This window comes from Porites lutea, chromosome 6 (genome assembly GCF_958299795.1).
Source record: "Porites lutea chromosome 6, jaPorLute2.1, whole genome shotgun sequence".
In the NCBI taxonomy this organism is placed as follows: domain Eukaryota; kingdom Metazoa; phylum Cnidaria; class Anthozoa; order Scleractinia; family Poritidae; genus Porites; species Porites lutea.
Window position 1 is genome coordinate 667,501 of NC_133206.1, and position 12,275 is coordinate 679,775.

Sequence of the window (12,275 nt, forward strand, 5' to 3'; positions counted from 1 at the left end):
TAAAAGACATTAACTCCAAGATGGACTTGCGATATGTCGCAAATAGGCACCGTGTCTATAGTTCAAGGATACATAAAACTACCTTACGAAAAAAACACTTTTGTGTCTGCAGATTTACGGGACACAGAAAAATCCGTTCAGGGAAAATATTCTAAGTGTACTCGCTAGTGCATACCAGTCTTCTTCAAGGGCAAAGAAAGCCACTGGATCATCATGGCTTATATCAGAATTGTCTTTGTGGCTGGAAAGCAAAGAAAACACACTTTTAGAAATTAAGTCGAAGATGCAAAAAAGGTGAAAATGTAGCAAAAAGATATTAAGAAAGAACACGATTCACAGCGAATGGGCCAGTGTTTTCAAGAAACGCCCAGTGGTATGCTAGACACAAATAAGCAAAGTTAAGTGGAAATGCACCTTGCCAGAAAACTAGAGTAGGTCTCTTTACTCCAGTTGTTATACTTGCTGAGAAAATCTGTTTCATGTGTTTCTCCTTCATGCTCTTTTTCTTTTTCATCTCTGAAATAAACATTGCAAAACAGAAAATGTTAAGTTGTGTTTCTTAAAACATCAGACAATGAAGACAAATAGCAGACACAAGAGTTACGCATACCTCTTAAGATCATCTAGAACAAAAACAAGTCCATGAGAGGGACCGATCGGTCCTTTGAAAACCTGGGAGATAAAAAGATACGTCACAGCATTAAGTTGATCCTACGGGTTACATGTTACATGGCTCCAAATCTCCAAAGGTTCGTGATATTTATTTAAAAATAATGATAATAAGGTTCTCACTTTTACCGTGAGAATTGCACACTTTTTCCCCGATACAAATCCTTACATTTTCTTTATTTTCCATTTGCACATCTTCCATAATACACCTTCTAACCCCCCCCCCCCCCCCCCCCCGCCAAAGTTTTGCATAAGCATTGTCTTCAATGTCTCCTGGGACGGCTCAAATATCCAGGGGAAGTAAAACAAAAAAGGTTATGCACAATTTTGCGACATGTGCAAAATGACGAATCACGCAATGCTATCACGACCCTCCCATTACGTTACAAAGGCAATAGACTTAGAGCTTAGGCTACCTGTGGTTAAACATTCCGTAATAGATTTGATGAAGAAACACTCTTGACCTACTTTGATAATCAATCGAGTCAGTTTGACGCGAACAGATGCTGAACTTGAAAACATCATTGTCACCTTTGTTTTTCCACTTTCTGACAAGTAAGCTGAAAAAATTCAAAAATATTTAGTGCCTTTGTTTGATAAATTCCAAAAGCAACTAGATACGGGCATAATGTAATTTTATGGCAAAATCCGGATCAGCTAGAGTTAGAGGAAGAAATAAATATTAAGTGTATTAATGTTAAGTCACCTTCCAATGCTGAGGTACTAAGGGCCTGTTTACATGGAGATGGAGGACTCCAGGTAGGTGAGGTAACCCGCTTAGGTGGGGTAACCCGCCTGTCCATATAACCTCAAAAACCAACACTTCCAAATTCCAATTCGATCTGGAATGCACGGACACGTTTAAACGAGTTCATATGAACTCCTAAGTGCTTCGTAGGTAAACAAGCAATGTACAATTTTTTTTATCTCTCGTTTTAATTTGATCAGGTTAACATGATAGGTGGGGCGACCTGCCACATGTTACCTCACCTATCTGGGGTCCCCCACCTCCGTGTAAACAGGCCCTTGGTAAGAGAATTTGTTATTATGTGGTAAGTCTATATCAAACAAGCTTAACAGATTTTCAAAAACTGAAATTGTCAGTTAAAAGTGCACGATACCTTCAGATGACCAGTTGTCTGTCAAAACATTTTCTGGTTTGGAAAGGTTGTCTTTGTGCCCTCCATCACATGATGACAAAGACATTTTTAAATATCCACCTAGAAAAATATCCACAAGAAAAAGTAGTGGTGAGATCAATAGCTACAAAAACGATATATCAACAAACACAAGAACAAACAGCCAACTCACACAAAGTTAAAACAAAAGCACTTAGAGACACTAGCAGAATCTGTAAAGCTTAAATTGCCTTGATTTGGAAGCGAAATTGGTTAATCTTTTCCAACACGGTATGAATAAACACAGCACACAGCATACGGTCTGACCTGACAGAATATATTGGAAAAAATGTTTTGTTCTCACCATGTTGCTTTGTTGCTTTCAGATGGACATCTTCAAGTGCGTTGACAATTTCGGAAGCAGCAAAATCTTCGTGAGCAATTTCTAAAAATGGAAATATTGCACACATTATGTCATGCACCACTTCAAGCCATTCATTATTGAGTCAAGGCAAATAATCTATGTCAAGTAAAAACAGTACGTTTCTGGCAGCATAAGAAAAAAATGATCACTGATGCAAAAAGCTATCAGAAAATACCATATCAGAATGGTGTACATGTAACAAGAGTAAAAAGCTTACCATATAATAATTTTAAAACTCTAAAAATACTCTTTAGATTTCCACGCGCTAAGGTAAATTCCAATAAAATCTTTAAACCCTCTGGTTGAATTAAACCTTCAAGTCTAGAACAGAACAAAAGAAAAGAGATTCAATTGCATGACAAGGATGTCTCTTTTATGACTCACATAAAATTTTATAAGGACAAAAAAAATTGGGTTTAAAAAACTGTGCTATTGATCTTTTGTAAGGTTCAAATTCTGTTATGAAACTTTGTTTATGAAAGCACAGCACTGCAAATAGTGAAAGGATCTGTGTGTACTGTATAAGATATACAGCATCTTACCGCACAATAGACAGTAAAAAATTCTCAATTTCTTCAAGGACATTCTGAGATAAAGAAGCTGGCCTGTCTGGTGATGTTATGGACAAAGACATCGGCTTCATGTGACTCAAAGCAGACCTTTAATTGGAGAGAAAAAAAAACAAGCGAACAAAAAAACAATTTATGGGTGAAAAGAAAAGGCAAGCTTTAAAATGATGCCCTTGAGAATGTGAACTTTCAATGATCTTACTGAACAATCACATAACCCAAGGGATCATTATTTAGTTTAAAATGCAAAGCTCACTAAGATACATATGAAAATTAGAAAAGTGAGTTCACAATTAACAAATAAGGAGGGGACCTATATTTTTTAAACGGAGAACACCATACACTTTCCGAAATGTAGCTGGGGCTCCATGCAGGCCAAATGGTAGCATTATGCTGAGGGTGAAAACGATCTTAGGTAAAATCAGTAAAATCAAGATCTAGTTTGATTCAGAAATTCCTTTGTTTCTTAACCCTAATTATTTATAGGAGACAGGGGAAATCCTGGTTTAACCTGAAAACACATTTTACCGACAACATATATGGGTCGACCTACTCCGATTCCAAACAAGGTTTGTGATTGACTGGAAAAAACAATAGGGATGGTGACATAACAATGCCCCTATCCCTGAAAACAATAGATAGTGCAGGTTATAGGGACCAATGAAATAAGGCGATTGGAGGGGTACTGGTCAATAGTATATAAATTATATTTATATCCCAAACTGAATTACCTGATATTTTTAACACAGAGAGGTGTGTGAATTAGAGAGAACAGGGAGTCTGCTCTCATCTTTAATAATACATGCTGCAATTTTTTTTGTTACATTCTAGGAGTATCAAGGTTCTTTGCTTACTTTGTATGAGCCAAGATAATATCCCTAAGATGTGGTGCCATAGGCATAGCTGCTGAGGCTGTGGCACCCAAAATAGACAGAAACCATACTGCTGATGCATCACTGACACTCATACCTTTGCTCTTTAAAACTCTTTAACAAAAAGACACAAAGAAAATATGAATAAAAGTACACAACATTGCACAAGGTGAAAAGTATTCTAATGTATATCCACTCTAAAATAAAAATCAAAGACATTGCAGCACTACATGCATATAGAAATAGGACTGAATCTTGAAAAAAACACAGCAAAAACTGTAACCATTATTCCCTGCATAACCTTTTCTTATTAGAAATGGAATCCTAAAAAGTACCTGGAAAGCAACTTGTGCAAAGCAATTACCTATAGCCTACGGCTTTGATTCCTCGTATCCTTGTATCACATCCATCACTGTGGCATCTCCGTATGTTAATTTGTATTACTGTAGAGACAAAAAGACTAATAATCACAATTGTGGTGCTGGAAAGGAAGCAAAATAGAGAAAAATAATTGTCATGAAAGGGTAAATTGATTTAAAGTCATTTGGGTGATGGCAAAAACAAGATATAATTTCATCAACAAATGGATTACAACTATGTTGAACTGCACTGTACAACACTGTGCTGTTTTCTGCTGTCTGTTGTCACGTGATGCTATGTAACGTAATGCAGCATGGTCTAGTTCATTGCTGTGTAGTGCACCAGGTTGATGTATTGACTATCGACTAACCTGGATAAGGAATTTTCACATTTTCAACTAAAACAAAGTCTCCATTGAACTGACTGAGGAAGCAAATGGAAAATAAGCTAGAATCAATTATTACATGGATTGGGTTACAGAAGTACTGTGAGCTTAATTTACAAAGTCACCCCAGCAGCTGCAATTCCAGTTGACAGTTTTATAAACAAGCCACAACAGACCCACAGAGCTGAAGCTAATCAAGCCGCTGGACATAGCATACAATAGCTTGAGGTGTTAGATTCCATTACAACTCTGCAATTTAGGTGGTACATGTTAGTTAGAATGTAGCTGATACATTTACCCTGAAAGATGGATCAAGGTGTGCTATGAAAGGATACCTAAAGCTAACCTGGTCACATGTTATCATTCAAATCTAACTATAATAAATTAGCCCAATACACTAGCCACTAAGACATCAAACTTCCGCTCCTAACAAATTTGACACACCTACTTGCCTCAGAGCCTCACATCATTGTGTTTTGGCGCTGTGTACTTGTAACGGAAAGGTGATAACACTATTTAAACTTCATCAGGTCAGGAGCATTTTATTTGAATGTTGGGATTTATGTTTCTAAAGTTCAGGAGAAATGAAGCAGGAGCTACATGTAGTTCATGGCAGGCAAGTAATTTGAATATCAGGATTGTCAGGAAACGTACTTTATAGTTTTCACAAAAGCGCAATCACCAAACTTTTCAAATTAATACCACTCAATTAATGAAAATTGACAGAACCTCATTTAAATTCCCTATCAGTATGGTATGTAAGTAGAAAGTTGAGTGCAGCAATACCTGGGAATCCTAGAGTCACTGATCTCTCTCAAATTCTGATCATCTCGCCCTGCTGAAACTACAACATGCTGTGGCATGTAGCTTTGGTCAGAAGATCCCACATTGATTGAAAGTTGCTTCAAAACAACATTAGGTCGCATTCTTAACCTGAAAAATTGAGCAGAAGCTGCTGTGAAAAAGAACAGAGTAAACAAAGAAAAGCAAGGGTGAGAGCACAATCTGGTGGTTGAAAGAGAATGTGACTTGATTCGTCTTTAATCATAATCTCAAGCAGACAAAATCCAACTTTTTAACAATGCTTTTAGGCACTATGACCCCATCAATAAGCTATTTTAAACATTACTGCCTATGAACTCTAAACTGTTCTCAGTCCAGTTACCTAATCCAGTGAGATCTAGCTGGGCCATCCGATTGCCAGTAGGAACTAGCATCACCATTGGTTAACCTAAGTAGAGGAACAACAAAACACAGCTCTTACACTTATTATTATTCAGTTGAGTTGTTACATCCAAACCTTTAGTGGTAAGGACTCCTAGTCTGCATCAAATTTTGCCTCTAACTCACAAATAAGGGCATGCCTTAGAGTAATCCTGGTACCTTATATGGATTTTGACATTAGGGTTAGCAGATCAACAGTATAGGTTACAGGTCAAAAAGGATACAGAAGAAATTGGGATAGCTTTCCCTTCTCCATGTAATAAACTGAGACAAGCTTAACAATACAGATCTTAAATCACAAAAGTTATGTGTTATTCCAACAGTTTAAAAAATCCACATCTTATGTATTAATCAAGAGAACAACTGATTATAGAAAAATGTTTGTATATCAGATAGAACCCTCATACAAGTAAAGAAAATAAACTTAACATCAATAACCAGTCACCTTGAAACATCACCCTTGTTGCTGGATACTTCAATTCCTGTGTAACATTTTAACAATGGTCTCAGCACTTCACCCTCTTCCACAGAAGGGACTTGCTTCTTTACCTCAGCTAATGAAAAACAAAAGGATTAAAAAACAAAACAGATAAGAAAATTGCACCAGATAAACTAAACGTAATGATTAAGCCCATGGCATCTGTTTTATATATCCTGTTAAGTCAAAGACTTAAAGCTGATAATTAACCACCATGAATAATTTATTTTTGGCTTTAAAACTCCTTCTTCCCTTCACTGAAATGTTGGCAGTTTCTTTTCTCCAATTTTTAAAAAATCTTAAAGATGTGTTGAGCAATTTATACATGTACCTTTTTCCTTTAAAGCATCCATGTGAGCTTGTAACACTTTGAGTCTCATTTCTGAAGTATTGCAGAAGCCCTCCAAGGCAGGTAGGGGAAAAGAAGTGCTATTGGCCCTGTTTCTCAGCAAGAACTGAAGAAATATATGTATAATAAATTATTTAACATATCAATATTAATTGGCATGCAGAATTTCTTTATAAAAGCAGTGATTTCATATATATCTCAGTATGATACATGTACGTGTTTCTCTTAGGATACTTGTAAAAAATTAGTAATATTAATTTAATTCATGGTATAATATTTGGTGGGTACTGTGTTAGATGTACAATTCCTGATCTATTTTTTCTGACAAAAAAAAAACACTTACAAAGGGACATTATTTTGTTATGAGCTATCAAATGTACCTAGACACAGTTTAAATCATGGTAACCTTTACCAATATGGCATCTTTCCTTTAACAGTGAATTTTGCAAAACCATTATACAATGCACGCCACACGACCATCATAATAAGATTACAGCATCAAACAACTCCTATAACTTTACCTTAAGTAACTTATGTCCATGATTAACAACTGCTTCTTTGTTATCAGCAAACACATCAACAAATCCTGACAATATGAAATCACTGCATGAATATTATTTCAATAGCCTTGGAAGTTTAAATTGTCTTTCCTCAATAAGAACTTAAATATAAGAGTACATAAATTGCACGAAGTTGCTTTATTCACGTTACTATTAGCTGTGTTCCAGATTGCATTCTTCAAGAGACTGGTAAATTGTAGGGCCAAGGGAAACTTGCTCTAACAGGGGCGGATCTAGGGGGAGGGTGCAGGGGGTGCGGACCCCCCCCCCCCCCCCTGAGATGACCTACGGTTTTCTAATACAACTGGTATTCTGCAAAAAAAAAAACCATGTGGTTTATTGGTGTTGAAGTAGAGCAAGAGACGAGTGCACCCCTTCCTCAAAAAAATCCTGGATCCGCCCTTGTCTAAGAAGAAGGAAGTGAGTTGAACACCCCAAGAATGGTACCCACCCAGGGATATGAACACACATGTTGGTTGGAGATGACTTCTAGCTTTCACCTTTCAGCCTTGTTCTCCAAAACCCACATGATAGTGTCCAAACCTAGCTGGTGAAATGAATGTGACATTAAAGTGCAGTATGTGGTGGTAGGGCAGCTTAACTTAGCTTTAAGTACACTTTCTTAGCTTTTCTTTATAAACCCTCTAATGGTAACAATATTCATATTACAGCTGTACAAGAAGAACTTGATGTTGTCAAAGGTTTCAAGTAGCTACTAACAACTAGTTATCTTTTTCAGGAAAATCTACATACAGCTGAAACTTTACAAAGCTGTTGTAAATTGCCATTTTTTTTATATTATGAATATGCAGTGTTAAATGAAAACTTAAGGTAAGAACTGATGATAATCAAATAAACAATCTTCAGAATTGTTTAAAAATGTCAAATTTCTCAAGATAAGGACAGGTCATTCCACTGAAGCCCTGAATCAAATCCCACCATACATATATAAATAAATAACTTAGTGCATCAGTATAATTTTCATGTACCTGGTGTAAGAGAACAGTTCTGTAGTGTCTTGATTGAAGTCCTCAAGTCACCTTTAGCACTGATACCACCACCAAAAGCTTGCAAGGTCTAGGAACAATATTAACATCAGAGATGAAACCACGACATAAAACAAGATAAACTACTTTTAGGGTGCTTGTGCAGGGCTTAGATAAAAATTGAATTATTTCAACTCATCCTAAGAATGAGAAGTGCTCAAATTTTGCTTGCCCAGGGCAAAAAAAAAATTTTCAGTATAGCAACAAAATAAAAAATATTTGAATATACTAGAACTTTTACGACCAACAACACTTTAGCACGAGTAAATGTACCCTAACTGATAAAATAAATGGGAAATTAGTAAGTACCTCCAAAAATGTTTCTACATCTGCAAAGCCTTCTCCTTCAGCATCAAATTGACTGAATAACTATACAAATGAAAAAGGAACCAGCTCGGTAAGCATTTTATTTTGGATGAGTTTGTAAAAATTATAAACTGAGACAATCTAACACCTATGTGTAACATCTTATATTATACTTCTGCTGTTGAAATTTATCACATCTTTGGCAACTTGGTTCAATGCTGTCTGCTGTTGCCTGAAAAACAGAATGCTCTGTGACATCACACTTGATGACGTCAAGGCAGATGGACACCATGGGGTATATACAAAGAAATATATATGGGCCAACTAAGTTTGTAGGCCACTCTGATCCATGTGCGATCTTCACTTCACAAGGAATAGAGTATAGACTACAGTCACCAGAGAAGCATAACAAACGACAGAGTTGCCCTTTACCATTATATTACCTAGTGTAGTTAAGAACTCACTATCAATATTAGTACTGATGAGTTAAAAAGATTTTAACTGGCACAGATTTAAATTTACAGTGTACCTGAAAAAAAAGCATAGCTAAATAAGAATAATAGTAAATGACAGCAAAAAATATGTAAATTACCTCTAAACAGTCTTCCTTGCTTGCTCCTCTTCCTGTTAACATGTCAGTAAACTGGGAAAGGCTGACAAATTCCTGTAGTAAAGAAAAACATCATGTTTTAATTTATTAATTTTATAAGATGGTTTTGGGAAATAACAAGAATAATCGCAACCAGAAAACCCAATAAAAGGTAATTATATATTTAATAATAAAATAAAATTTGTAAAATTATGAAGCAAAAACTTTGACAAGTACAAAGTACAAGCACCTGGCTAGCATACAGTACTAACCTCATGCCTGGACGTTCTTTCTTCTAGCCATCGCACAATGCTGGAGGAATGCTGCTGCAGAAATGACTCACTTGGCTCCTCTCTTCAAAAAAAAAATTAGGGAGAAATTACTACTTTATCATTGATTCATATGTATAATAGGGTAACAACGATGAAACTATTTTTCAAAAATTCTCCACTGCAATTCCCAACTTGTTCATGTAAAATGATTACAGTTTTAACATGGACTTGGTTTTTTGCCTGTTTCATGCAGATCACTATTGTTGCAAATTTCTAGGAAGAATTATTATTAATTTAATTTTTGTAAATACCATTATTTTTAGACAAAAACAAAACATAACCACAAACAAGGACAGAGTTTGTGATGTAGATAAACACATCTGTAGCTCAATTAAGCAATCTCTTACTTGATTTTTGACGCGGCATCCCGGAGTAGGCCATGATCAAACAGCACTGCAAGGTCTAAAGCTCCCTGATCAGTGATATCAGCTGGCAACGAAAAAAAGTTTTGGAAACAGGTCAGTAACTGGAATGGAAATACAAGACAAACAAACATGTAATTTAGGTGATCACCTTTCTGTTTGAAACCCTTCGACTTTATGTTTGTTTTTCTGGCATTCTATATATTCTACTGGCTTAAATCCTTAAAATATTTCATAAAGTCTGAATAATTTAAAAGTTGAGTAACTGCAGTTCCTAATTAAAAGGGAGAGTAGTGCAAAAGCATCTCACGATCATCTCGTCAGAAGACAAATTATCGATTTACTTAAGTTAAATTATCTCTGTATCGTGGAAACAAGAAGCTAGCTATAGCACCTTACTCAGAGATTCAAAAGATGCGACATGCATCGGCATCCTTTGTGAGTGCACAAATAGTCATGGACCCTGCGATTTTACAGCCGACACTCTTATCAGTAGGTGGCATTCCATAATGTTGGGGAATTTCGACCCAACTGCTTGAAGAATAGTTATCCTTTTAACACAGGATTGAACAACCTTATGTACAGAGCAAGAAAATAGGATAGAGGGTAGAGAGGGGAAGGAGGGGAGGGAGGGGTGGAGGAATATGAAATTTCTCTAGAGTAAAAGCTTTTGGTTGCCATTAATACCTTATTTTTTTACAGATGTAACAACAAGACTTAAGATTTCAAATACTTTGTGCAGTGTTTCCAAACAAAAGTAATAATAATATTTTCACCCAGTGAAGGAATAAAACAGCATTGCACTAGGTGCATTTGCCTAAATATTGGTCTGCAATTAAATTTCTTTTAACCATAACATCCATACCTGATGAGCCAGAGCCTGCTTCCTGTCCATCCTGCATCAAAATAGAAAGGAAAATTTGGAAATAATTACTTTAACAGTTTTCTTTTTCCTTTTGCAGATTAGGACACTAAGCCTCAACCTAACATTGTGGAAAGTGAAACGTAAGGTAATGTCAGATGTAACTACTGACATGTATCTGAAGTTAAAATAAAGAGTTTGACTGGGCCAAACATCAGGTATTTGCTGTTATTTCAGACACTGAGTTTTATGCAACTGCATGGCTCTAGATCTTTCTGGTTAAAAGGGAAACCACAGTAAAACCAGGTGCCAAGGGACTGGTAACATCTTACATAGATGGTCTTCGGAGCTTCATCGTGCATCCCACCCTAAGACATCTGCGTAAGAGGCTAAGGGAATGGAGAATCATTTATGTATAATGAGAGTGCAGTTTATCATGGGCTTTACCATACCTACTAATGTCTTTTGTTATGTGGGATGTTCATTGTATGGGGAATGTAACACTGAGCATTCGCGGCAATTACATTGTTTTGACTGAAACCTCCTTCAAAAGGCATATATTACATTATATTACAACCAGACTATCATAATTAAGAATTAATGTTAGGGCAAATAGTAAAGCTTTTTTAAATTTGGAACATAACATTAAAATGCATTGACTTCTTGCAGCAAGTCAACGCCAAAAATTCAACGCCAAATGAAAGCGGCCGACTTATTATGCAAAACTATACCGTTACAAAGAATATAGGAAGTTATTTAAACAGTCAATGGTGATAAATTCCAAAGCCACTCATCTGCGAATCAAGTCATACTTCCTCAAAACGCAAATGATAAAGGTTTGGTATTATTTAAGTACACTCCATTATGGAAACTACCGTTGCAAAATTTTTCAGGCAATGAATTTCATCTGCTTTAAAGAATTTTTTTTTTTTTTTAAACAAATGACTACTTTCCTTGCGGGTTTTCTCCTATCCAAAGCTTGAATTCGGCTGTAAAATCCATAGGCCAAGGTGATCAAAAATCATCGCATCAGCGGAAGACATTCAATTAACAATTCAACAAAAACAATACCTCAAAATACTCGTTTTCATCGTCTTCTCCTTCGTTGACGCCTCCGGCTGTTACGTTTCCCATTTTTCAAGGCAGTTTAACGTGAGTTTTCCTTCCCACTTCTGCATCACCGAGCTTCGCCATCTTGGAAATTTACATTGCCCCCAGCTTCTTTTCGGTTTCTCGGAAACACCTTTTTGAGGAGACTGGGGCGGGCGGAAGAATTTTCGGGCCATCCCGTACTCACGTTACTTCAGCTGCGTTTCAAACCAGCAGGGCTAGGTAGCATATGCAACGACGCGGAATGGAGTCTTTTTTGATCAAGGTTCTCGATTAAATTTGAAGACTACTCCAAGGAATTGCGGTCCAGTCTTAAAACGAAGTATATCGGCTGAGGATGTGGTCTCTGACGCATTTTAATTCTAGTTGGGCTTTTTCAAAAGCCCAACTGAAAATTTAAAGTTTTGATCAATGGTCTCGATGACATACTAGACAAAATAAAGGAGTTACAGGAACCTCAGAAGAACTTCTACTGGTGAATCCTGCACGTGTAATCGGGTGCAGCAGGAGAAAGGTCCTTTTCAGCGGCATGCAATTTATAAACATGGCTCCGTTCAACAAGGACTCAAGAAAGGTTTAGTAATCGGACAGTTCCAAACAGCCGAAAAAAAGAAAACAGACAAAGTTGCCCCCCCCCCCCCCCCCTTCGCTCCGTTTCAA

The 12,275-nt window shown here is 36.6% G+C and overlaps 2 protein-coding genes across 3 annotated transcripts in view; both read right to left on the bottom strand.

Moving 5' to 3' along the window:
- Positions 1 to 6,549, bottom strand: part of LOC140941730 (zinc finger ZZ-type and EF-hand domain-containing protein 1-like) — a 42,963-nt gene extending 36,414 nt beyond the window's left edge. For both annotated transcript variants that reach the window (XM_073390745.1, XM_073390744.1), the window contains exons 1-15: positions 6,431 to 6,549; positions 6,067 to 6,175; positions 5,563 to 5,628; positions 5,184 to 5,330; positions 4,383 to 4,435; positions 4,017 to 4,095; positions 3,635 to 3,766; positions 2,754 to 2,870; positions 2,429 to 2,532; positions 2,152 to 2,232; positions 1,791 to 1,889; positions 1,138 to 1,229; positions 611 to 672; positions 415 to 516; positions 176 to 241 (exon numbers count right to left, since the gene is read on the bottom strand). In XM_073390745.1, coding sequence (XP_073246846.1) covers positions 176 to 241; positions 415 to 516; positions 611 to 672; positions 1,138 to 1,229; positions 1,791 to 1,889; positions 2,152 to 2,232; positions 2,429 to 2,532; positions 2,754 to 2,870; positions 3,635 to 3,766; positions 4,017 to 4,095; positions 4,383 to 4,435; positions 5,184 to 5,330; positions 5,563 to 5,628; positions 6,067 to 6,175; positions 6,431 to 6,479 — 1,358 coding nt within the window. In that variant the 5' untranslated portion in view covers positions 6,480 to 6,549. The remainder of the gene's footprint in view (positions 1 to 175; positions 242 to 414; positions 517 to 610; positions 673 to 1,137; positions 1,230 to 1,790; positions 1,890 to 2,151; positions 2,233 to 2,428; positions 2,533 to 2,753; positions 2,871 to 3,634; positions 3,767 to 4,016; positions 4,096 to 4,382; positions 4,436 to 5,183; positions 5,331 to 5,562; positions 5,629 to 6,066; positions 6,176 to 6,430) is intronic.
- Positions 6,550 to 6,957: 408 nt separating this feature from the next.
- On the bottom strand, positions 6,958 to 11,639 carry LOC140940759 (zinc finger ZZ-type and EF-hand domain-containing protein 1-like). The gene is made up of 8 exons (XM_073389722.1): positions 11,577 to 11,639; positions 10,509 to 10,539; positions 9,629 to 9,710; positions 9,222 to 9,303; positions 8,953 to 9,024; positions 8,364 to 8,423; positions 7,998 to 8,085; positions 6,958 to 7,034 (listed from the first exon to the last, which is right to left on the bottom strand). Exons 1-8 carry the CDS (start codon positions 11,637 to 11,639, stop codon positions 6,958 to 6,960), a joined length of 555 nt encoding a protein of 184 aa, XP_073245823.1.
- Between the last annotated feature and the right edge of the window lie 636 nt (positions 11,640 to 12,275).

What these genes read in the sequence shown, in the direction of transcription:
- LOC140940759 (XM_073389722.1), bottom strand. Translation starts at nt 11,639, where the DNA reads ATGGGAAACGTAACAGCCGGAGGCGTCAACGAAGGAGAAGACGATGAA. An exon ending in AGCAGGCTCTGGCTCATCAG is followed by an intron (nt 9,711 to 10,508) that starts GTATGGATGTTA and finishes TTTCGTTGCCAG; the next exon opens with CTGATATCACTGATCAGGGA. An exon ending in GCAAGGAAGACTGTTTAGAG is followed by an intron (nt 8,424 to 8,952) that starts GTAATTTACATA and finishes TCATTTGTATAG; the next exon opens with TTATTCAGTCAATTTGATGC.